Source organism: Stylophora pistillata, chromosome 11, assembly GCF_964205215.1.
Source record: "Stylophora pistillata chromosome 11, jaStyPist1.2, whole genome shotgun sequence".
Lineage (NCBI taxonomy): Eukaryota > Metazoa > Cnidaria > Anthozoa > Scleractinia > Pocilloporidae > Stylophora > Stylophora pistillata.
In genome coordinates, this window is record NC_142529.1 from 19,286,868 (window position 1) to 19,310,298 (window position 23,431).

Sequence of the window (23,431 nt, forward strand, 5' to 3'; positions counted from 1 at the left end):
CCTCCTAAACGTAGCCACCAAAGGCCAACTATTTCAATTTAACGGAGCTATATACGAAAGGACAAATGGCGTTGGTATGGGGTCCCCTCTCGGGCCCTTATTAGCAAACGTCTTCATGTCATCCATCGAAGATACCCTTGAGCGACAAAGAAAACTTCCATCCTTTTATCGTCAATATGTTGATGATACACTCACTGCAATGCCTGATCTAGCAACAGCAACTACTTTCTTGCATGCCCTCAACAGCGCCCACACTTTGGTCAAATTCACCATGGAGGTGGAGAAGAACAGCAAGCTTCCTTTCCTTAGCACCGAACAACTCAACCATGCACCTCGGATTGAAACCAAGGTGTATGTGAAACCAACAAACACGGGTCTACTATTACACTACCAAAGCCATGTACACAATGGCTACAAACGGAGCTTACTGAAAACTATGCTGGATCGCGCACACCGATTATCTTCAGTCCTGGGCCTATTTCTCTGAAGAGCGTGATCCCCAAAAGATAGTTTTCGCATGGCTCAAATACCCGGAACACCTGGTAAATTCTACCGTTAACACCTTCTTACAATCAAGAATTGTTGGTAAGCAGGCCACACAGACGCCCAAAGAACCAATATCCATTGTTCGTGTGGTCATACCTTTCAAAGATCAGTAATCAGCAAATTATGTTAAGAAAGAGCTCACGAATCTTAGCATGAAGGTGCAGACAACTGTCCAGCCAGCATTTGTTAGCCGCAAAGTTGGCCAAGATCTTAAAGTACGAGAAATCAAGCCACAAATGGTCAACCAACAACGCGTCGTTTATCGTTTTCTATGTGACCTGTGTGATGCGGGTTATGTGGGTTATACACGCGGACACTTACACACACGCGTGGATGGACATAAACGAAAGGCATCTTCAATATATAAACACTGCCACAAACGGCACAGCGAAGTCCCGAAAGACCTCCTGAAACGTTTTAGCATTCTGAAAAAGTGTATTAACAAGTTCGATTGTTTGGTGAACGAAATGCTTGTAATCAGAGACCACTCTGAACGTGCAAAGCGATTCAAGTCGCGCAAAAGTATTTGTATAATTAGCTCCTAACACATTTATGCTAAATTAGTGTTACACCTTGCCGCAAACTTTGTAATTTTTACTTCTCCTTGATAATGGCGTCGTGATGACACCGAAACGTCGGTTTTTATCGTTGGTTTTTGCTTGTCTTTGCATTTCCGAAAAAAGAAGGAATTAAAAGTATTTCCGTCGGAAAACTTAATTTACCTGATGAAGTTGTTTCAATCCGAGGCAAACGTGTAAGATAGTGAAGATCTGTAGACGCACAGTCGTGAATAGTTTCAAGGAGGCGAAAGGATGTTGCATACTAGTGATCATTAAATTTCAAAAACCCGTGTAAATTGCCGTGTTAATTTCTCTATAAAAACTATTTTCGACATTACACATTTTGGGGGTGTTGGCTTATGAATCAGTTTGAACAATATCTGTTTATTGGACATTCCAAGCGCATTGATAGAGTTAGGTATTCGTATCATCCAATTTCAGAGTTTTGATGTGTGATGAAACACCCGCTCTAGTTATTGCATTTTACGATGCACGCCGCCAAGACATGGCTGAATTTTTCACAAACGCACATTTTTGACACATTTGCCTCCAGTATATATGTCAGCTCCTCAAAGTGTTGCTTTACAATTCTGTCCACCATTTGCTGTCTACACTTTGATTTTTTTCATCGGTACGTACAGTACAGATAATTGTGTTTTTTCCGCTGGTTCGGGGATATCACGCAGTAATGTTCGCATCGAAAATGAAACGCGTCTTGTATCTCTGCCCGGATAGCGATAGGAGCAAAGTTCAGAAACTGCAGGATTTTTTAGCAGGTACACTGCGAAACACGGCCATGGTGAGAAACATCAACGCTATTCTTGCGGATGAACAGGATTTCGGCTGGGAACTTCGCAGCAGTGACTGTGTCGTGTTAGTCGCTTCACCCCTTGCTTTGTCCCACATTAAAGACAAGAAGCAAGAAATCGAAGATGATTGCATTACCTTCGATGGAAAAGTCATATATGACGAGTTCACGGGAAACAAAGAGCTTGTGAACAGATTGGTCATGGTATTCCTCGAGGAAAGAACCGAGAATGATTGGATCCCAGATGGCCTGAATGAGAAGAGAATATTTGATCTGCAAAATCAAAAAATTCATCTAGGTAATCCCTTCCTGGACCACCTGGAATATACCATAAGGCGAGTACTGGGAGAGTCTTGGGTGGATTGGTAAAAGGTCGCTGGTTCTTCATCTGACAGCAGGAATTGTACGTTTAACCTAATTTGTTTTGCCTATTAAAACTGAGTTTGTCTTTTCACCGTACGTACGGAATAAATTTGAGGCATAATTTCTACTTCAACGGACGCTGGATCGACAGATAGTTAATTCTACTTGCATGCACTCAAAACTGTCCTCTACGCGGACGATTTATCAGTGACAAGAGAACTGCTAGTGTTTTGATAGTTGATTAAGAAAGCATTATATTTGATTCGTTGGATCAGTTGAGGTAGTGTACATGTGTGATCAAAATAATTCTTAGTCAAATGCTTTAAGGAATGAAAGAGTGTATGTATGTGCAGTATGATTTAACATGAAATAAAATTGTGTGATGATTGAATAAGTTACAAATTACATAACTGTAACAAGAAATTAGGAGTTGGCTTGTAGTTGTATGCTATCATAAATTAAACTGCATTTTGAAAACAGCTCTGTAACCTGGCCATACTCGCGGGTCTCAAACAACTCCTGCTCTTACTTTCACAAAAGAGTCCTTTTTACTAAGTTGTGGATACACGAAGTGTGGAACGACTATTGTGGAACGACTGTTGTTCGGGGGTCAGAATAACAGAGTCACATGTAAACTATCCCTCACTAACATGTAAACAAATCATTTGTCAACGGCAGACCAATTGGTGTCGATTTTCCGAAATAATACCGAAACGTCTCTATCGACTTTCCCAAGTCATGCCTCGGCGTTAAATATAATTCAATTTTTGGAAAGAGTACCATATAACTCCATACATTAATTATGCATTCCACTTCTTTGTCTTTCACGACCAAGCTTTAAAAAAACAAAGTTTATTATTCTGAATGCATAATTAATGTATGGGATTATATGGTACTCTTGCCCCACTTTTCTCAAGAGAAGGGGGTAAGTTTCTAAAAAAAGCTGTGGTACTGCGTCTTGGATCATGCTAGTAAAAGTAGCATATTACGCTAGTAGCATTCCTTCTTTGGCGAAATTATGCTAAAATTAAGCTCTTTATTCCAAATTATGCCCTTTTTTTAAATTTATGCCCTTTGAAAAAATTGCAAAGAAGTCCAAAAACTACATTTTTTAATTAGAAGCCGTTAGTCTACAAGAAAGAAACGCAACAAATCCACAATGAAATTCAAATAAACATGTGGTTCATGTTAACTTGCACACTAGTACTAGACTATACATGACCTACAATGTGACTTCCGGTTCCGGTGCACCCCTGACCCGGGCTCAGACCTTTTCAGACGCCGCTCAGTGATTCACGTCACAGTGAACTAGAAATGCTACTATTTGAACTAAAACTTAAAACATCGAATAACGTCACCAAGTACTTGGGAGTAGAGATGAACACTCATCAAATTGTAGCATCGTCAAAAATGATCCGATAATTATCAAAATATGCGAAATATGGTAGCATTGCTACTTGGCAGAAATTATGCCAGTTTGCTCAAATTATGCCAAAAATTATGCTAGCATAATCTATAAAGGCCTAACTGTGTCGGTGAGGGTGACAAGGTAATTTGATTTTATCAACTAAGTTGATAATGTAAGTTGGTCAACGTAAAGGTTTTAAAGCTGGCGTTTCAAGCGTCAGTCCTTCGTCAGAGCGAATGGAGGAATTGTTGGTTGTGTGTGATTATATACAAAAAGTGGAGTTATATTAAGCTATTGGCGGGAACATGGCGACGAGAAAAACAAGAATAAATTAATAGAATGAAAAGCGTTCGTTGATGCCTATGGGACTAAGAGTGCGATTTGAAAGATAAACTTTTGTTCAAGAGTTCTGCGGCTTTCCGAGCTGCCTAAATGCAAGGAAAGACCGCAGATTGCCATATGCTGCTTAGAATGATTAGGTAGATTTAAATGTCTAACGACTGGTTTTGATCCGTCCTTGTCACTCTTTTCTACGTCGCGAAGGTGTTCTCGGAATCGGTCACCCTAGTCGTCTTCCTGTTTCGCCAATGTTTATCTTTGCATTGGCGGAGGTGCATGTGAAGTGATCAGTAATCTTGATGAATCGTAGGGGTCCCAATATTTTCTCAACGTTTAGAATGAAAGGACAAGTTTTGCATCGAGCGTGAGCGCATTTAATAGCTACTGATCAGTCCGTAATATCCAACCAAAACACTCTCGTATCAAGAAATCATACTGGAAAATTACAGGAACGAAGAGGTAGGTCAAAGTCCACTCGTGTTAAAGGCGTGCGCCGTTATAGATAACTCTCGTGATTACCGTGGAAGAAAATTCTGAACCGGTCAGTACTAAACGCAGACTGCATAATGCGTACCGCGTATAAAATGCAGACTAGGAACAAAAAGGCCGTTTACACGGAAGAAAAATCGGGTACGGACGTGTTAAAGAAGAAGTACGGACTGCATAATTTTAGCCGTTTACACGGATGATGTTTTATTACTGGCCGGACAAAAAGAGGCATAAGGATCAAGTTAGCAAGGTTGCGTTTGCACTACAGTTTCTGGGGGACCGGACCAATTTCTTGCATGGGACTACAGTAATTGGTACAGCTGTGTGCTGTTATCGAACATGCGTACCGTATTTACTCGAATAAGCCCCGCGGCGCTTAATTAATTTTTCGCGCCACAAGTGCGGCGCTTATTTAAAAATTGCACCAGACAAATTTACTTTTTCTATATTTTTATTCAACGGTAAACTTTCTATCTGTCAATTTTCCTATGGACTGATGCTAAACTGATAGTAAATCTAGAATTACGAGAGAAATTCATGCGGTGAAAAAACCCCGAGCGTTTCATAACCCGAGCAGAGAAATACAGTCACTTTGAACTAGAGAACATCACATTTAAAGAATAAAATTGCCGATGCTGTGTTAAAATTGTTTTATAGTGTTTTTCCTGGTTATACTGAATTCCTCGAATAAGCGCTGCATCGGGGGTGCGGCGCTTATTCGAGGGCGGCGCTTAATCGAGGGCGGCGCTTATTGGAATAAATACGGTAATTCTTGTAAACAAAATGGCGACGCGTGATGCAAGAAATTGGTCCGGACCCGTGTTTTTTCTGGTTTTGGAGCCATAGACGCCGATGGCCCCAAAACAAGAAAAAACACGGGTCCGTACCCATCCCCCAAAACATGGTACGGATTGTTTACACGGGCAAAAATGTCAGGTCCGTACTCCTTTTTTGACAATTTTTCTGCCGTGCAAACGGCCTTAAAGTGCGGACTGCAAGCAGGGTACAAAATGCAAATTAAGAAGTTAAACTGTTTCTTTGTCTGATACGTGATAACATGTCATCTTACAACTTACCGAGTGTCAGGCAGTCGCTAGAATTAAATGATGAGTGACACCAATTATATATGAGTATCATATGTTCATAATAGAACAAGCACCGGCTATTTCCTAGTTTGAAGATTGAAAATAATTTCATGCAAAATATTCAACCAGATCACCTTGACCCCCTCTAAACCCATAGAAACTCGCACCAGCCTCCTGTTTTCTTTCTAAAATGGTCCCTAGTATTTTGTTCTCAGACTTCCAATTTGCTCTTCAATCATCGACCAGGAATTAACAAACGCGGATGCAAAACTTCGGAGGTTTGATTGTTTCTTTCTTTTCCTTGGTCTGCGGTCGCTCTCACTGCCATTTTCACGCTTCTTCACTAAATGAATTATTCAAAGAGGAAGTGTCTGTGAACCAACTTGACTCTTAGAGTCACTACGCAATGTTAGGACTTACAACCCACAATTGCATCAGGAGAAGTAAAAAAGGGTTCTACTGAGACAACAAAATAGAGCAATTTTCCTCTGACAATTAGGACAAGAATCTAAACCCACGAACATGAAAGTGCTTGTCTTATTGTCTCCTTAACTGCTTGTCTCACCTCAGTTATCTTCCAGCAGTAAAGGATTGGGTTTAACGAGGAATTTAAGTAGACCAAAACACCACTTATACTTCATGCGAGAAAGTGTGACGATATTAATTGTTAAGAAAAACTTCCTTTTGTCACTATATTGCTATTTTGATGTCACCAACTATGCAAGCTCTTAACTAGTTATGGTACTAGTAAGACTAGAAAGTTGTGCAAATCCTAGTAAAGGATAAGGACTTAGAGGGGGAGGGTAGTTGTCAAAAGCCTAGCTTGCAGGGCTCAATATGGGATTAGAACACAAAGTGCAAGTAAGGGGGGGTGGTCAGTTTTCAAATTATCAGGCTAGTGCAAAATTTTTTGGGCTCAGCAAGACTAGTGCCTTGTGGCTAGCCGCCCCAGGGTTCTGGAAGGTAATGAGAATGCTGGTCACGTGATTTATGGATGCTCAAACCCTAACCCTAGATACTGGAAAAAAGGTCAATGGAACTAGCATGATTTCTGCAATCCCAACCCTAACCATAGGTTTTAGTCGAGACTCGTCATAGCTGTTTCCTGAGGGTGTCAAATACCTTAGTCACGTGATGTCCAATATTCCCCTTAATCTACTATAGCTCGAAAAAGTTATTACTCTGTGATGTGGAAAAGAGCCGACAATAAACATCACTTGCACCCAAAGCGAAGCATACACTGCTTTTCTGTATTGAATCCTATTTATGGCGATATATCGTTAAGTTGTTGGGGTTGTTGTTATACATGATCTTTTACTGGGAACCAGCGACGAAATGTGTGGAAAATCTTTGCGCACGATACGAAAGAAAGTATGAGACCTTTCAAGTATTCGACTTTTTTATCCACAAAACTTGACGTCAAACCTAACAAATCTCCTGTTTCAGTCCATACATCTGAACTAGTGTAGTTATTCGGCGTCACCATCTTCAAGCAATATATTCGCGACACCGATAATAACAACATGCAAAGCCAGCTGGTGTTATTAACCAGTTCGGTATAACGTAACAGCTTTTGAGGAATTGAAAAAAAAATGTCCGCAGGGGGCGCTTGTGACAACATTAATGCTTTTCATTTTGGAGACAAAATGTTAGAAAAATACTTAGTGAAAGCTCTATATAAAAATTAGCAAGAAAATAAAACACTGGGCACTTAGGATGCTTTAAAAAGAAACATAAATGTGAGGAAAATAAAGTTGTTAGGATCTCATTTGTTTGTTTGTTTGTTTGTTTTTAATTATTTTTTCTAGTGAAATACCCTTGAAAGTAATTTAACCCACGCATTTGTTTCATCTTGGCCAGAATTCAAAGCGTTTAACCTATTGACGTTCAATGCGCTCGTATGCGCCCATGGGGACCCACACCCTTTCTACGCCTTGTGACGTCATCACTTTTAACCCTGGAGCACGAATTTGAGCACGTCTTTAAACAGGTTGAAAATATCTTACAAACGATACCAGAATGAGCGCAATTGAGTGGAGGAGATTGGAGAAATAGTCAAAAAACCATATAACTTTGACCTGAAAATCTGCACGAAAATCTTGTTCCATTACCCACCCACCTTTCTGAGCATGTGGTTTGAAAATAATGAGTAAGTAGTTTCTGAAAAATCTCTACACCAAAATGAAGCGTACTAAATTTCCAGCAAGTGAGGAGAAACTTCAGGCAAGGAGAGGGGAAAAAAAGGGCAGGAGAAAGAGAGAAAAGTAAAAGTCGTAAGTAGAGCATTACTTTTCAACCCAATGTCGAAATTTTTGCTTTCTGCGCGTGCCCGAGATTTCAGGCCGCCATTTTGCATTTGGATCGAAAGACCGTCCAGTGTACGAGCTGTCAAGGGGTTTTTGGCAAGTTTCAGGTTTTAAAACTACAACAGTGACCCGAAATCTGCTCGACTAGCTTCAAAACACAGTTTTCCACAAAAGCTGCGGCCATTAATGGGTTAATTAATTAACAGGTTAAAAAAGCAGGAGTGTAAACAAAGGAAAGTTTTGCCCCATGTGTAAAGTTCATTGTTTTCCCTTCTTATGTGATAATCAAGCGACTATTCACAAATTACAGAACTCTGAACTTCCTAGTTGTAATCTGGAATTTCGCCGAAGTGAAACAGTCTTGTTTAAGTTCTTTATTCGGAGATTCCCTTCAGATAAAAATATGTGAAGGATATCTGTTAAGAGATATCTTTTTCCATTTTTTGTTCATATTGGCGCAGTGAAGTTTGGTTTTAATTTCATGTCGGCGAGGAAGAAAAAAAGGTAATGTTAAGTGCCAAAACTGGCTTCGAACTGACCAACTCCTCTAGAGGAAAAAAAAGACGTTCTCACGGCTACAGAAGGAAATGGTACGTAAAATCCTACAAAATTGTTCGAATATGAGAAATTTAAAAAGAAATGAAAGAATTGACGATTGAAAAAGGAAACTGAGTAAAGTGCCGACAAAATTTTTCCGAATAATGAGCCCGCGATTTGCAAAAAACCAAGCGTATGTATGGCGGTTTGAGTGCAAATCAACCTCGTTCCCAGGGCCTTTTCCCTACCCCCCAACTAAGGGCAAAGGCCCCAGGAATGAGGTTGAACGTAAATTTCAATGAAGTTTGTTGCGGTGAGTTTGAGTCGGTTGTGAGTGAATTGTTAAATAGAGGTGGACCTCGATTAAAAGTTATCGGGAATAGTAATGTCTTCAAGTTGCTCAACTTTAACTCAACTTTAAACCCGTGTCTCTACTGCTGGAAGATAAGCGAAGTTAGGCAAGCAGTAAAGCAGACAATCAGACAAGCCCTTTGCTGTCCATAGAGCCAATCCTGTTCAAGTTATACATCATGATTGATCCTTTAATCCTTGTTTCTGAAAGTACTGTAGGTTGAGGGAACGAATATATATCTTATCGGATGACAAGGGTAAAGACTTCAGAAGCCACCTACTGGCTTCCACTGTATGGTGAGTAAAGACAACAGTACTGATTTAATAATTTCCTTACAAGTGATGAACACCCGATAGACAGACACTTATCAGTGAAATCATTGTAAGAAATATTATCATGCACTCAAATAGTGAAATCACCGATGCCATATGTTTGCCAGGTGAATGAACCGACTCTTTAAACCAAGTTGCACTTGAATTAATTTCTACAAAGTAAAGATAAACTCATAACTATAAATAGAATTAATTACTTTTTCTGCAATTGCCTAAAACGCAGCTCACCTGCGAGGATCCTTGCCCCACTTAAATATAAACTGCTGTTTTTCGTCAAGAAAATAGCCAACGTTGCACATGCCCCTACTATATTACATTCTTTGGTTACCTTGAAGGATCAAAATCACTCAAGTTTTCCGACCAGAAGCCTATAACCTTGATCAATATACGCTCCCATTCTGACTAATGGCATTTCAAAGCTTTCGCCACTATCCTTCACCTTCTAGGGTATTGATTCAGAATAATTGTTTGAGAAGTCGCTCTTCATATAATTTTTGCTGAGAAAGGTCTACTAGGCAGGTGTGGTTAGGACGAAATATCTCTTGATCTAATTACAGAAAAACTTGCGATGAAAGAAAAGAACAGCCTCTTACAGGCAGAATAACGTCGACAAATTTAACAGGAGGTGCAATACATATATCTTATTAAAAGTTTTGTTGTGTAGTATCGCTGAGTATTTTTACGAGTTGTGCCGACAAAGAACGAGTAAAAATACTCAGCGATACTACGCAACAAAACTTTTAATAGGTTATTTATCATGCAAAACGCCAAATTGTCAGTTCAGTGCGAGCGAATTTCGCGGATGTTTATTTACGGGGAGTGCGAGACAGAAATATGCGAGGCGGAACGGAATTAGCTCGTTGTCCTGCCGCTGCTCAGGTTTCTATTTTCTTCAATAAATGAAGAAATTTCCTGGTTGTCATACTATTTTTCTTCGTTCGATTCATCTAACAAACTTAGATCCATATTTGCCAGCCATTTTGACTCTTCGTCGTCGGAAATATGATTCAAATTGTCCGCCATTTTTTTTTCGTAACTTCAATCCAATTCGTCGCTTGTGCGATGCGAGAAAACCGGTTCCTGGAGTACAAAACCGCGTGACATTTGTACTCGTCCATAAACCACTTTCATAAATGGCTGCCGGATTAAAATTCTTTTGTTTACATATAAATTTGCCTAGGTGGCCTCGTTCTCCAGTACAAAATTCAAAAGAAGACATTATCTCAAGCGAGGCCACTCGAGCAAATTTAAATTTAAACAAAAGAATATTAATCCGGCAGCCATTTATGAAAGTGGTCTATGGTGTTATTTGTACTCTACGGAATGTAGTTGGATAATAAACACAAATATGTTCCTACAACTGATGCGTTTCCCGCAGGTGCAGTACAAAAAACACGCATAGTATCTGGCAATACTCAACATACTTTTCTTCCTCACAGCATTTCTTGGGAATTATCTCATCCTTGTTTGCCCTTCGCACGGAACCTTACCTTCGTTCGGCCACTGAACTATTTCATCGCTTTCTGGCATCAACTGATCTATTGGTTGGCCTTTTAAGTAATGTTTAAAAAACGAGCAGTAGTGTCTTATCGGGTTTAAAAACACGAGGCGGACCATAGTGTTTTTAAAGCCGATGAAACACGGGTTGCGAGTTTTTTGAACAGTTTCAAAAACCCATGCCTCTCTAGAGACATAGGAAAAATGCTCCATGTTCGGCTGTTGTGACAAGTTCAGAGAGCTTGAACTTGAGATGCCGCTCAAACGCGTCTTTCGAGAACCAAAACTGAGTGCCGAAGAATGAAGAGTATTTGGATAGTTGTATTCTAAAGTCTAAGCGGTATGCCACAAAGTGGGCTTACAAAATAATTTGGCGAGTGGCAAAGTTCAAGAAGAAATAAAAACGCCAGCTTTGAGGAAAGAGGATTTAAAGTCGAAGTGGACAAGGTTCAAAGCTTAGAAACGAGTGTTGCAGACATGAGCGCTGAATTCTTGAATTTTTATATGACAAAGTTTGTTGTGAAGAGTGTAAAGAGCATGGGGAGCGCTATCCTCCTAGAAGTTTGTATAGTATCTGCTGTGGATTGCGGCGTCATTTGAAAGACTGCAATGGAAGCGACGCCATTAACATTTTGTGTAAGGTAACTTTTATATAAAAATCACTAATAACCTTTATAAAAAGATCATTTCATTTGAGACTAAGCGATAATTGCACTGTTTGCACATTCAGCCCCGCACTCTCCTGGGTCTGTAGTCAAAGCCGCAACCGGGCTTTTCAAAATTATCATACATAACCAAGTCTTAGGGATCGTACATGTGATGTTTTATCAATGTTTTGATAGGCTGCTAGCCTCATGAATTATTAATGACTTTTTGAAGTATTTATTTTGAACTGCGGTATTAGATACGTATGATGCACGATCCTCGCAGTAGATAGCGCTATTTAAGCAATAGCGAAAATCAGACCTGAAAAAAATCAGGCCTGTACGGGACTCGAACCACTGACCTCTGCGATACTAGTGCAGCGCTCTACCAATTGAGCTAACAAGCCAACTGCACTAGTATCGCAGAGATCAGTGGTTCGAGTCCCGTACAGGCCTGATTTTTTTCAGGTCTGATTTTCGCTACTGCTTAAATAGCGCTATCTACTGCGAGGATCGTGCATCATACGTATCTAATACCACAGTTCAAAATAAATGAACTTCATATATTTCATTGTATCTGATTTATCACTTTCACGGGTTTATTACGAATCAACTTAACGGCCTGCTCCCAGTTGGCTTGTTGGCTCAATTGGTAGAGCGCTGCACTACTATCGCAGAGGTCAGTGGTTCGAGTCCCGTACAGGCCTGATTTTTTTCAGGTCTGATTTTCGCTACCGCTTAAATAGCGCTATCTACTGCGAGGATCGTGCATCATACGTTTTTGAAGTATGTTATATACCATAATGTATGCTGGCGTTTGTGACCTTTTTTTCAAGAGGAACACATTTACCGCGTATACTTTTTAATAGGAGAATTACGCTGTTTTAGTCACCTTCAACTCATCTTTGAGCCCCTTTCTTTACTGCTGAAAGATCAGCGAAGTAGACAATCAGGCAATGAGACATGCACTTTGCTGTCCGTAAAGTTATCCTCCTCTAACTTTTACCAAAATAAAAACGTACAAAGCTAATATGTAGCATTGGTTGTAGTTTCGCTGTATTGTCCTTCATCCTAGCCGCCACCTTTTAATGGCGGCTTCGCAGGTGCACCATCCTACGTACAAATGCGGTTCTAGTCTTCATTACATTCTAATGTCAGTTAAATAACAGCCGAGTCAACCAAATACACTGAACCGCGCATGACATAGAAAGAGTGTAAAGCACAGTGCGAGTACAGGTAGCGAGGGAAACAATTGGGAAGAAATGAAAACTACGAGAATTGTTGTTTCACCGTTCAATGTTATCCAATACACGTTTGAGTACAAGTATTTGTAATTAATATTCTGCAATTACGTTTGCAAAGCTCGACGTGTGTGGACAGCACTATACAATGCAGATCTGAATATAAGTAAATTCTCTTCTTAAACTGGTTAAAAAGTACAAAACTTTCACAATAGTCTCAAGTAGAATACACTTCAAACACTTAAACTGTCTCTGCTGCTGTACTTTCTTCTTTTCTTCAAAACCACCAAATAAAAGCAAACTAGTACTGGATTGAAAATGTTCCAAGTCGCAAAAACGAAGTTTTAACTTGTCTCTAATAATTTCAACTATGTCCGTTAGCACCATGAAGCTTGGAGCAGCCACATAAACCAGGAGATTAACTCAGTAATTTGAAAAACGTATAGAGCCAATTAATATTTTTATAGAACCTTAAATAAGTAAAGTTTACAGAATAGATACGCGGGTAATTGAATAAATATGCCCATTCTAATAAAGGGTAGCTTAAAGATACGCTCTACAGCTGATTTGGAGCAATTTCGTTTAGTTCTACTTTGCGTTACACCCCACTGCTCAATGGTTGTTTGTGTTTTCTCTGTTGTTTTCGTTACTGCTTTTGTGGTTGCTGTTTGTTATGCAGTATTAGTTTGTATTTCCACATGCTTTTGAGAAGAAAACTTCTCTATATTTTTGCACTGAAGGGGTTCAAAACAAGCTCAACGGAATAAAAAATTCAACTGAACAGGCAGAGTCCCATTGCTACCATTCTGACTAACAGCTGTTCAATCTCTCCCAAGCCTCATCTGTTTGACCATTGTTCTCATCATATCCCTGTGGATGGGGAAATTATTGAGACATTTAAAAGAACGTTACGGGAACCTTAATGGAAAGATACATGGGGAGGTAACTGGGTCAAACGCAATGAACAAATGATTCTTACCTCATCGCGTTTAGCTTTTCTTCAACTGATTCCCAAGGATTACGATCCTCACTAAATTCTAGAAGCTCTAGGAGAAAAATAGAGCATTTAGATAGCATCCATCGGTGAAGCATGAGATGCAACTACTTAAGAACTCTATTTATTTCTTCTTTTACTGAATGCAATTTGGAAACAGTTGAGTGGAGAAGACCAACCTCTCATTCACATTCAGCCTGTCAGGTGTGTCAGAGCTCCAGGTTAGTCATTGGCAACATCGAAACAAAAAGACTATGGACTATCTTGTTTAAAAACAAACCTTCCGCAAGTTTCTTTTCACTGATCCATTCTGCTTCCTTGTAGTACTTTACGCGCAAATTCTACATAACACAATCAAACTATGACTGATTTCATTAAACAATTTACTTTAAGAGATATATACACAATAAAATCCTTGCCACGGCCTCACAACCTTACGTTTGGGCTAGACTGAGATGCTAGGCGCTTCTGAAACCAGAAGTAAAATGTGAGGTACATACCGTTAAAGATCTAATTCAAATTATGTTGGCAATGCTAGTCTTCCACACTGTCACTCTCAAACAGTGTGGTATTTTCTCATGTATCCTCACAACGTCCTTTGCCTCTATATTCCTTCCACTTAACCCACACTTATCTGTTCGCACACACGCTCATATAACTTCGTAACCCCAATGACGCCCACTTCTTCAGTCAACGCTTGGTCTCCCTGAAACTTTACAGCAACATACCAGAAAAGGAAATCTCTCCTAGCTCACTCCATGCGAGTGAGCTGTAAAATACGATCCACATCATACTCCAGATGGGCGACTTTCTTGGCCTGAATGTAGGTCGTGCTCATCTGTGCTATGAGTATGTTAAGTAGAACCACAATCACAGTCCCCATGTACGCCAGCATTAACAGTATTGACAGCCAGCTACAACACAAAATATACATCAAACCTCGTGACGGCAAGGAGACAACACCCACAACGTATAATAGCGTTCAGCTGTTTTCCTAAGCTGATACTAATTTCAAGTTGTAATAATCAAAATGGAGAAATACTAATCATTGACTTACTTGAAGTTTGAATAATCTTCCGCAATTGGTCGTTGTTCGGACAAAACTCGAAAACCACTCAGGAATACGTCTCCTAAGCCACTAAGTCAATGCAAAAGTGAATTAAAGTACTACTTTAAATCATTTAAGGTGGCTCAATAGGGTTATGCAAGATCACGAAGCGTGCGCCAGTGACATCAATCGAAAGTTAATATTCTCGCTGTTTTTGCTATTTTTCAAATCAAAGCTACTAAAACATAAAAAACAAGGGCCTAACTTTGCTGTACAACAGTCACCTCTGAAGTCAAGGCGTTTAGTCCCAAATTAAAACTACTCAAATATCGCCATTTTTTGACGTCTGTTTGACTTTGATTTTAATTTTTTTCTATTTCCTTCGGTAAAATTTTCTATTATTCTCCGACCGGGTAGAGTCTGACAAGACGAAACTTTTAAAATCGAAAATAATAGGGGTTGTCAAGGTAGTTTTTTCGCTTTTAACATTTTTGTTGTTTTTTGGCTGAGCGAAAAACTTGTTTTACAAATTTTTCTGATAAATTCACAGCAAGGAAAGCTAAAAGCGTATAACATCTCTGCCAAATTTTAAGGAATTTCACCGAAGGAAATACGAGAAATCTGAGGGGGAACTTTCTATTTTCTCACCTCAATGACAATCACGTCATCAGAATAGAAACTCGCCAAGATCGCTATTTGAGCATGCGCGAACTTTCGAACCACGCGGTTTTGTCGAGGACGAACAAATGTGTAAACACGGGCGGTCATTATCTTTGACGTTTTTGTACAAACTGCTTCGGCTGGACAATGGCTGTCTCGTCAAAATACACACAAGACCTTTCCGTCCAAATCGTTGGTACAAATTATTTAAATCCTCATATCTTAGGCCACTGCCAGCAATTTTTTCGGTAATGCTTTGCTTTATTGGGCTATCCGCATGACCTGGGTTGTACAGCTTTACTCGAAAAGACAAGAGTCTCTAATGACGGTTGTCAAGATATTTCAGGTCTTCGGCGGCATCCTTGACAGAGATTACAGAACTTCTGTTCACCAGCATTTCATCAGACAAAGCCAACCTAGGCGAAAGCAAGATTCTTCGAAGAGCGATCACGTCCTCTAGGGCGTCGTGGGCATCAAAGGTGGTTTGAAATAAATGTTCGTAAACAGAACTCTGCCCAGGCTTTGGAAATTTACCTTCTTCGTTTTGGATGGAAGAGTGCTTGCTTTTGATGAGTGATTTAATCAGTGTCAGAGTGTCTGCAAACCGGATGGAACTGATGGAACTGAGCTCCGCGATAAAATTTTCGCCACCGTTTCGAAGAATTAATGGAATATCAAATGTGGCTCCGTTGTGTCCAGCCAAGATTGTGCAAACAGGCTTTGTGGATCGTGTTGAAGCTGAATCTATTCTGGCCCTCAAAAAAGTTAAGAACTGCCTAAGTACTTGCGATAACTCAAAGGCTTCTACTGGTCGATTCCATTGACAGTTTTAACTGTAAGTTTGTTGACCTTTGACGCGTGAAAATCTATGTCTCTGGTTGGTAGAATATAGCATGAGAATTGTTTAGCTGACCTATCCACGGCAGCTACCTGACATACTTCTGCTTATTTTCCCGTTGAATTTGTCTCGATGTCAAATAAAGCAAAGTGATAAAATTTACTGTCATCAAATTTTTCCTTTTGAACTGAGGGTCTCGAAGTGTATTTCGGAACTGCATTTTCGTACTGTTCTTGTTGTTTCGTGACAGCAGCGGTTATATCATAAAGATCAGTGATTGAAAGTTCAGAATTGTTCAACTCCAATGTTGTCGCAGAAGAGTTCAGGTTCAGGCCAATGCCACTTTCATACATGGTACCTTCTTTACCCTCGTTTTTCGAGGTTTCTGAAATCTGGTGTTTGTGTAATTGTGATCGACGTCGTTTGAATGCAACTGTTGATTTCCTTTGTTTGTCCTTCGAACTTTTCATGTCCATTTTCGTATTATGGTCTACACAGAAAAGACCTGGCTCTATGTTAAGTGACGCTAGAGTTTGAGGAATGTACCTGTAACCTAAATTTACTTGAGAGACACTGCAGGACACTATAATCATTGCTTTCACTTCCCCCGTAAAAGCGAATTTTGGGGTTCTTCGAGCCCACCACACTGTTCAGAGACTCGTTACGTTGAGAATTTGCTGCAGGTGCAAGTTTGTTTATAACAATGTCTGTGCTATATTCATCAAAGAGAGATTTCAGGGCTGATTGAGTGCTATCTCCTTGGAGGTCTTTGCCATAGGGAAGATCTCTGTGACAATAATGAGAAGGGTCTTTCTTGTATCTACACCATGTTTCTCTACAACCAGTGTGGTCACCAAATGCATGAGGCACAATGCTTTGAATTGCAGATTTCATGTTTGTAGCATCCCCCTTATTTTGTGCAATACAGTATGTAAAGGATTTGACAAGGTAATTTATGACTTTCTGTGACAACACTGAACTGTTGGGGAACTTACTTCGTTGGCTCAAGTTGTATAGGCGTGTTGTAAGGGATCTTTTTATGTGAACTGTATCACTTCATTTTTCCACACCATAGGGTACCTTTTGCTCTAGGTGAGATTCAGTCATTGAATCATCATCCCCGGTGTAAATTGAAAATTTGACATTTGATTTAGTTACCTTATTGAAAAGTTCAACTGCAGCTAAAGGCTCCATTGACTTTGAAGAGCCTCAATGATTTTTTCTACAGTCATGGTCATTTGGTTGTTTTCCTGCCTTTTTAGCTTCATCACAGGAGTGGCACATTTTATTTTTTGTTGTGTAGTCAAGGACCTTACCAGTTGAAAGGCCCATGACTGCAGCATGTCCGGTCTTAGAGTTGAAACCTCGCCCCCGTTTCTGCCACCCCATGTCGTAAGAACAGGCAATAGGTACCAAATTGTTCTGGTCAGGCTTGTTACCATTTTCAATTGCCTTCTCTCGTTCAAGGTTTAGGAATTGCTGGCAACTATTTTTTGCTACTAGCTCTATTGCCTTTCCAGCTTCCCTTTCCCGATTTTTAAAAGTCGATGAGTTCAGTGCAGGCACATTGAGGATTGAAAGTAAATTGTTTAAATGGGTGTTGCCCACTCCTGTGTGTAAACAGCCAAGGGCAGCTCTCGTGTTCACATCAAAGGTCAGTGGATCGCGTGCACTAGATCTGTGCTCTTTTGATGTTTTAATGGTGTTTCCCCCATTGCACTGGCTGCATATAACAGTAAACGTGCTTGCCAAGCCACTGTGCTGTTCTTCAATAACATTGCCAAGAGACAAAGGGCCTAGAAATATTGTAAAATACACTGTAAACTAACAGGGAAAAAAGACTCCACAATATTTGTTATGTTGTTTTATATGATAATGGTGTAAAATATGCTATAGTGCAGTTAAAAATAGTGAGAATTTACCGTAATGACAAAATAAACATTCCTTCAGACCATCTGTAAGGGTTTCTAAGTCCACCAGTCTGGATCCTTGTGGCAGGTTCGCCTTCCTCTTAGCTTTATTCTACTGATGGGAATCAGGGTTGGAGTCAACAGAACAGGTAGGCCGATAATTAGGACAAGCTTGACAGGAAAATCTTACCAAAAATTAAGACTTCCGAATAAAGAAAAATGTACTGACCTCACGTGCTCGTGTCATTCGTTTTGCTGGGGGTTCGTTTTCCACGGATATGTTATCATACTGGAGCTTCCTTTTGACATTCCACGTTTTGAACCCTCCGTGTAACCTTTTTATTTTTGTTTCTTTTCTGGTTTCGATCGCTTCCACTTTCCGAAAGCGACCCGACGCATTACGGATGTTGTGTAGGCGTTGTGTAAACTTCTGGTCTTTCACTGTCAATATTGTACTCATTACTGGAAAGTATCGATGCCGTTTCACTCTCGTCAAGTAAATTTCGCGATTATGTGACAAAAACTGTGCACTCGCGTGAAGCCGCCATGTTTGTTTACATATTTGATGCCATTTAAAAGCGCGCGCTATTTTCGTACCCATTCTTCGCCCGGCCAAAAAACCCTATTGAGCCACCTTAAACGCTCATGCAACAAGAAAAGAAAATTCGTGTCATCGTGACTGGACAAAAGGACTAAAGAACAAGGGTTCAAATACCGACGTGCACGCAGAGACACAAATTAAAAAATAATATATAATGTGCTTTCCTTTAAGTCATTTCTTTCGAGTTCACTTTCATTAAGGTTAAATCGTCTTTTCGTCGCAATTAGAATCAGCTAGCTCGTGCTGCTTTTTTTCTCTCCAGTAAAGTTTACAATTAAAGGTTATAATAAGTCTTGTGAACAGTGACCTTCCACGTAGAAGTTGCTTAAAATACTTACACAGAATTACTCGAAAAAGAGCGACGACTCGGGCATGAACTGAGGCATTCTAAAGTGGCAAGGAATTTATGGATGAACCTGTTACGAGAAACTGTAGCAAACTCAAGAATCAAGGCGTACCTAAATAGAAGGTTTTGTCCAGAGCAACGGAGAGATATAAACAAGGCTCCACAGAAGGGAAGAAAGACCACGACGAAAACGGCCATAAATCGTGTCAAGTCTTGCTGGATGATCTTAGCCAAGGTTTTCGTATACAAGCCTGTAGTCCTGAAAGGATAGGAGCAGGCACTTTGTAAGATATAGGAACTGTACAACATAAATGGTAAATCAGTTAGTAAGGTGAAAAAATTGTGTGTACCTTCAAAACAAAAAACCTTTTCTTTGCAGAACAGTTTAATTACTAAAAATGTAGCTCGCCAATGTTTTCTCGGTGGCGAAAATTTTATCGCGGAGCTCAGTTCCATCAGTTCCATCCGGTTTGCAGACACTCTGACACTGATTAAATCACTCATCAAAAGCAAGCACTCTTCCATCCAAAACGCAGAAGGTAAATTTCCAAAGCCTGGGCAGAGTTCTGTTTACGAACATTTATTTCAAACCACCTTTGATGCCCACGACGCCCTAGAGGACGTGATCGCTCTTCGAAGAATCTTGCTTTCGTCTAGGTTGGCTTTGTCTGATGAAATGCTGGTGAACAGAAGTTCTGTGATCTCTGTCAAGGACGCCGCCGAAGACCTGAAATATCTTGACAACCGTCATAAGAGACTCCTGTCTTTTCGAGGAAAGCTGTACAACCCAGGTCATGCGGATAGCCCAATAAAGCAAAGCATTGCCGAAAAAATTGCTGGCAGTGGCCTAGGCTATGAGGATTTAAATAATTTGTACCAACGATTTGGACGGAAAGGTCTTGTGTGTATTTTGACGAGACCGTCATTAATGTCCAGTCGCTCATCGCTTCCAAGGGTCACAAACACCACGAGAATAGTCTCCGCAATTTTGAAACACTTCGAAGAGATTTCCAAGGATTCTGCGGCATAGTGAATTATGGTATGTTCTCAACTGACTTTCAGGTCAAAAGCAGTTTGTACAAAAACGTCAAAGATAATTACCGCCCGTGTTTACACATTCGTTCTCGGTAAAACCGCGTGGTTCGAAAGTTCGCGCATGCTCAAATAGCGATCTTGGCGAGTTCCTATTCTGATGACGTAATTGCCATTGAGGTGAGAAAATAGAAAGTTCCCCTCAGATTTCTCGTTTTTCCTTCGGTAAAATTCCTTAAAATTTGACAGAGATGTTATACCCTTTTAGCTTTCCTTGCTTTGAATTTATCAGAAAAATTTGTAAGACAAGTTTTTCGCTCAGCCAAAAAACAACAAAAATGTTGAAAGCGAAAAAACTACCTTGACAACCCCTATTTTTTTCTATTTTAAAAGTTTCGTCTTGTCAGACTCCAGTCGGTCGGAGAATAATGGAAAATTTTACCGAAGGAAATTGAAGAAAATTGAAATCAAAGTCAAAGACGTCAAAAAATGGCGATATTTGAGTAGTTTTAATTTGGGACTTAAAGCCTTGACTTCAGAGGTGACTGTTGTACAGCAAATTTAGGCCCTTGTTTTTTATGTTTCAGTAGATTTGATTTGAAAAATAGCAAAAACAACGAGAATATTAACTTTCGATTGATGTCACTGGCGCGCGCTTCGTGATCTTGCATAACCCTATTGAGCCACCTTAAGGAGGCTCGAAAGGGTTTTCCACAATTAACAGTAAGTGCCAATCAGTAAAAGATATCAGGACCGTCAAACTTATCATCGGGATAATGACTTGACATATGCTTAACACTATGTTAGGGCAATCTTTTAAGGTAGCTCGTCAGGCATCATCTGTTGCCATGACAACAGTACAATAGTGCTAAAAGACCTTCTAATACTCAGTTTTTGAAAGATATCTCAAAAACCAAGTCGGTGACCTAGTTTTTTTTTTTTTCAAATTTATTTAACATCATCACATTCTCTATCTGTATACGTGATATAAAAAAAAACTAACTAGTAGAACTTGAATTATATAGGAAAATGCTGTTTTAAAATGTAAAAAAAATTTTCCACTTGATAAATTTTTTTAAAATTTTCTTTAGGAATGCGTAATGATGAAAGGAATTTGTACACAAAAAATCAGGGTAGGTCACCGAACTAATTTTCGAGATATTAGTTCATCAACTTAGCAAGCTTTATTTCCGGTTTTTACAATTTTAGCTCACACTTTTATATCCGGTCACGCGCTTTAAACGATACCGCTGACTCCTGGGCTCATTTTCGCGAGGATGAGTCCGTGTCCGCGCGATTAATCGGTGGATGCCCTCAGCGCGGAAAAAATCGTACATCCTGAAGATGGATCCACATTGTTTCGTGATTTTACACATCCCTGAAAAATAAGTCATCATTTGAGACTCAGACTGCTTACCGTTACGACAGTTGGAAATGTAAGAACATTCCGGAGAGAATTCTCTTGCGGAATTCGATATACGATGACAAGTTGATTTTGAAGGTGGCGCCAATGCCAGTACAACATTGAGACCGTTAATGTTGAGTTTCTCGTATAGAGATTGTAGTGTAACATGAGACAAACCAGTCTCTGCCAGCTTCTGGACCATGTCTGTCGAAAGGTGAAGCTTTCCATGAGACGTCTGGATGGTATCCTGTCGTTGTTCCGAGAAGATGGCTTGATCAAAGGCCTCATTCGGCGATGCACATTTACCATGATTGACCGTATAATTGTTTGTGTGCAATTTGAAGCGGAGGAGTGAAAACAATTTGGAGTTAAAAGAATTTGCTTTGACGTCTTCCAGATTGTCATGAGCGTCAAACTAAGCGGAAATCAGGGTTTCATATACAACAGTAATTTGTTGGTCGTCACAGATTTCGCGAATTTCTATATTTTTCAAGGTACTAGAGGTATGAACAAGCCTTGGCTTCATTTTCCTTTTTTTCTCTTTGCCACTGTCATGGCCGTGAACTTTCATTGTTCCGTTTTAAATGGAAAACAAATTTTGCAATGCTTTCTTAACAAATGCGAGTTTGAATTTTCGTAGTTGTAATTTACAGTTTACCGAGTGAAATATCAACAATCTTTCTCACAAGTTTAAGATGAATATTTTAATTTAATTTTACCGTCTCTGGTTGAATTAGAATTAAAGTCTCATCTACGTTTTTACGATCTCTTGTTTACTGAAAACTATGTTTTTTTTTTTTATGGCAACATTTACACTTCTCCATTTCCGTTCATAAAACATACTTTCAATGTTTACCATCCTGGATCCAACAATGATTTCATTTTGCTTTTCATCTTCCGGTGCGTTGTTTAGGAAAGTTCTCGGTCATTTCATTTTAATAGGAATCAAATTCAATGCGAAACAAATCGTAGCACTCAGAAGTATCCACTTAAATTTTTCGCGGAACAAAGTAAGACGTACCGAATACACTCGTCGCGACTGTATTGATGGGGCGTTGACTTCACCATCCTCCTTTAGCTCGTTAAATAAACTTTTTTTGACCACTTTCGGCAAAAGTCCTGCCATCAAAACATTTTCCTACCTACTTTCAAGAAGTAAACTTACCATATTTGTTTCTCAAACAACCACTTCCGCTGGAAACAATAGAGGTACCCGGAAATTTTGAAACGCTCATGGCGGCCATGTTTGTTTACAACTCGGCCGCGGATCTGATCGCGCGCGCCATCGCTTATTACTCTCGCGAGTAATTTGCGTGCGTGTATCTTGGAATTCATTCTCCGCGCGGTCAAAAAACCCTTTCGAGCCTCCTTGAGCGCTACTAAGAAGGTCCGGCTTTATTCAAATAATGTTGATTAATTAAAAAAAAAGGTTTACTGGAAGGTGTGGTTACGTTAATGCAATTACAGAAAACCTGCAGTAAAAAGAAATGAGAGCTTACTACAGGCAAAATAATGTCGACAAATTCAACCGGAGGTGCGATGTACACAAAAATATCTACAACTAATGTGTTTCTCCGTTTTTCGCAGGCGCAGTGCTAAAACACATATTATCTGGCAACAATTAACATAATGAATAAAAGGGGTAAGTTTCTAAAGAAACTGTGGGGGCAACAAGATAATTTGGTCATATCGTCTGAGTTGATAAATGTAAATTGGACACCGTAAAGAGTTAAAAGGCTGACGTTTCCAGCGTTAGCCTTTTGTCAGAGCGTCATTCGCATATATGCCATCGTGGCCACTTTTTGGATCACAACTTTGTGTCGCTGGTTTGTCTTTATAATTATACCACGCTTCCTACACAAAAGCCGAGCCAACCAAATACATTACACATCGCCCGATACAGAAAGGCAGTTTACAGTGCATAGTGGGTGTAGTTAGTATTTGTATTTTGTTATGTATCACATTGTGTCCTGCCATTTGTGATTTTTTTTAAAGAAACATTCATCACATCTACTCCTCAGTGGGAGAATAGCACTCTTTTAGTCTCTTTTAACTCATCTTTGAACCCGTTTCTTTACCGCTTGAAGGTC

At 39.7% G+C, this 23,431-nt stretch overlaps 1 protein-coding gene, 1 non-coding gene and 2 pseudogenes across 3 annotated transcripts; 2 read left to right on the top strand and 2 right to left on the bottom strand.

Annotated features, from left to right (window-relative positions):
* Positions 1–76: 76 nt before the first annotated feature.
* LOC148720479 (uncharacterized) lies at positions 77–1,080 on the top strand (annotated as a pseudogene).
* Positions 1,081–11,900: 10,820 nt separating this feature from the next.
* Positions 11,901–11,973, top strand: Trnas-acu (transfer RNA serine (anticodon ACU)). The gene has a single exon. It is a non-coding gene; the product is annotated as a tRNA-Ser (tRNA).
* A 571-nt stretch (positions 11,974–12,544) lies between these two features.
* LOC148720481 (uncharacterized) lies at positions 12,545–13,999 on the bottom strand. Its single transcript, XM_088737632.1, has 4 exons — positions 13,940–13,999; positions 13,782–13,842; positions 13,487–13,553; positions 12,545–13,377 (listed from the first exon to the last, which is right to left on the bottom strand). Exons 1-4 carry the CDS (start codon positions 13,997–13,999, stop codon positions 13,329–13,331), a joined length of 237 nt encoding a protein of 78 aa, XP_088593758.1. The 3' UTR covers positions 12,545–13,328.
* A 2,637-nt stretch (positions 14,000–16,636) lies between these two features.
* Positions 16,637–18,592, bottom strand: LOC148720482 (uncharacterized; annotated as a pseudogene). Its single transcript, XR_015992944.1, has 3 exons — positions 18,187–18,592; positions 17,970–18,069; positions 16,637–17,843 (listed from the first exon to the last, which is right to left on the bottom strand). The product of XR_015992944.1 is annotated as an uncharacterized LOC148720482 (transcript).
* Positions 18,593–23,431: the final 4,839 nt, after the last annotated feature.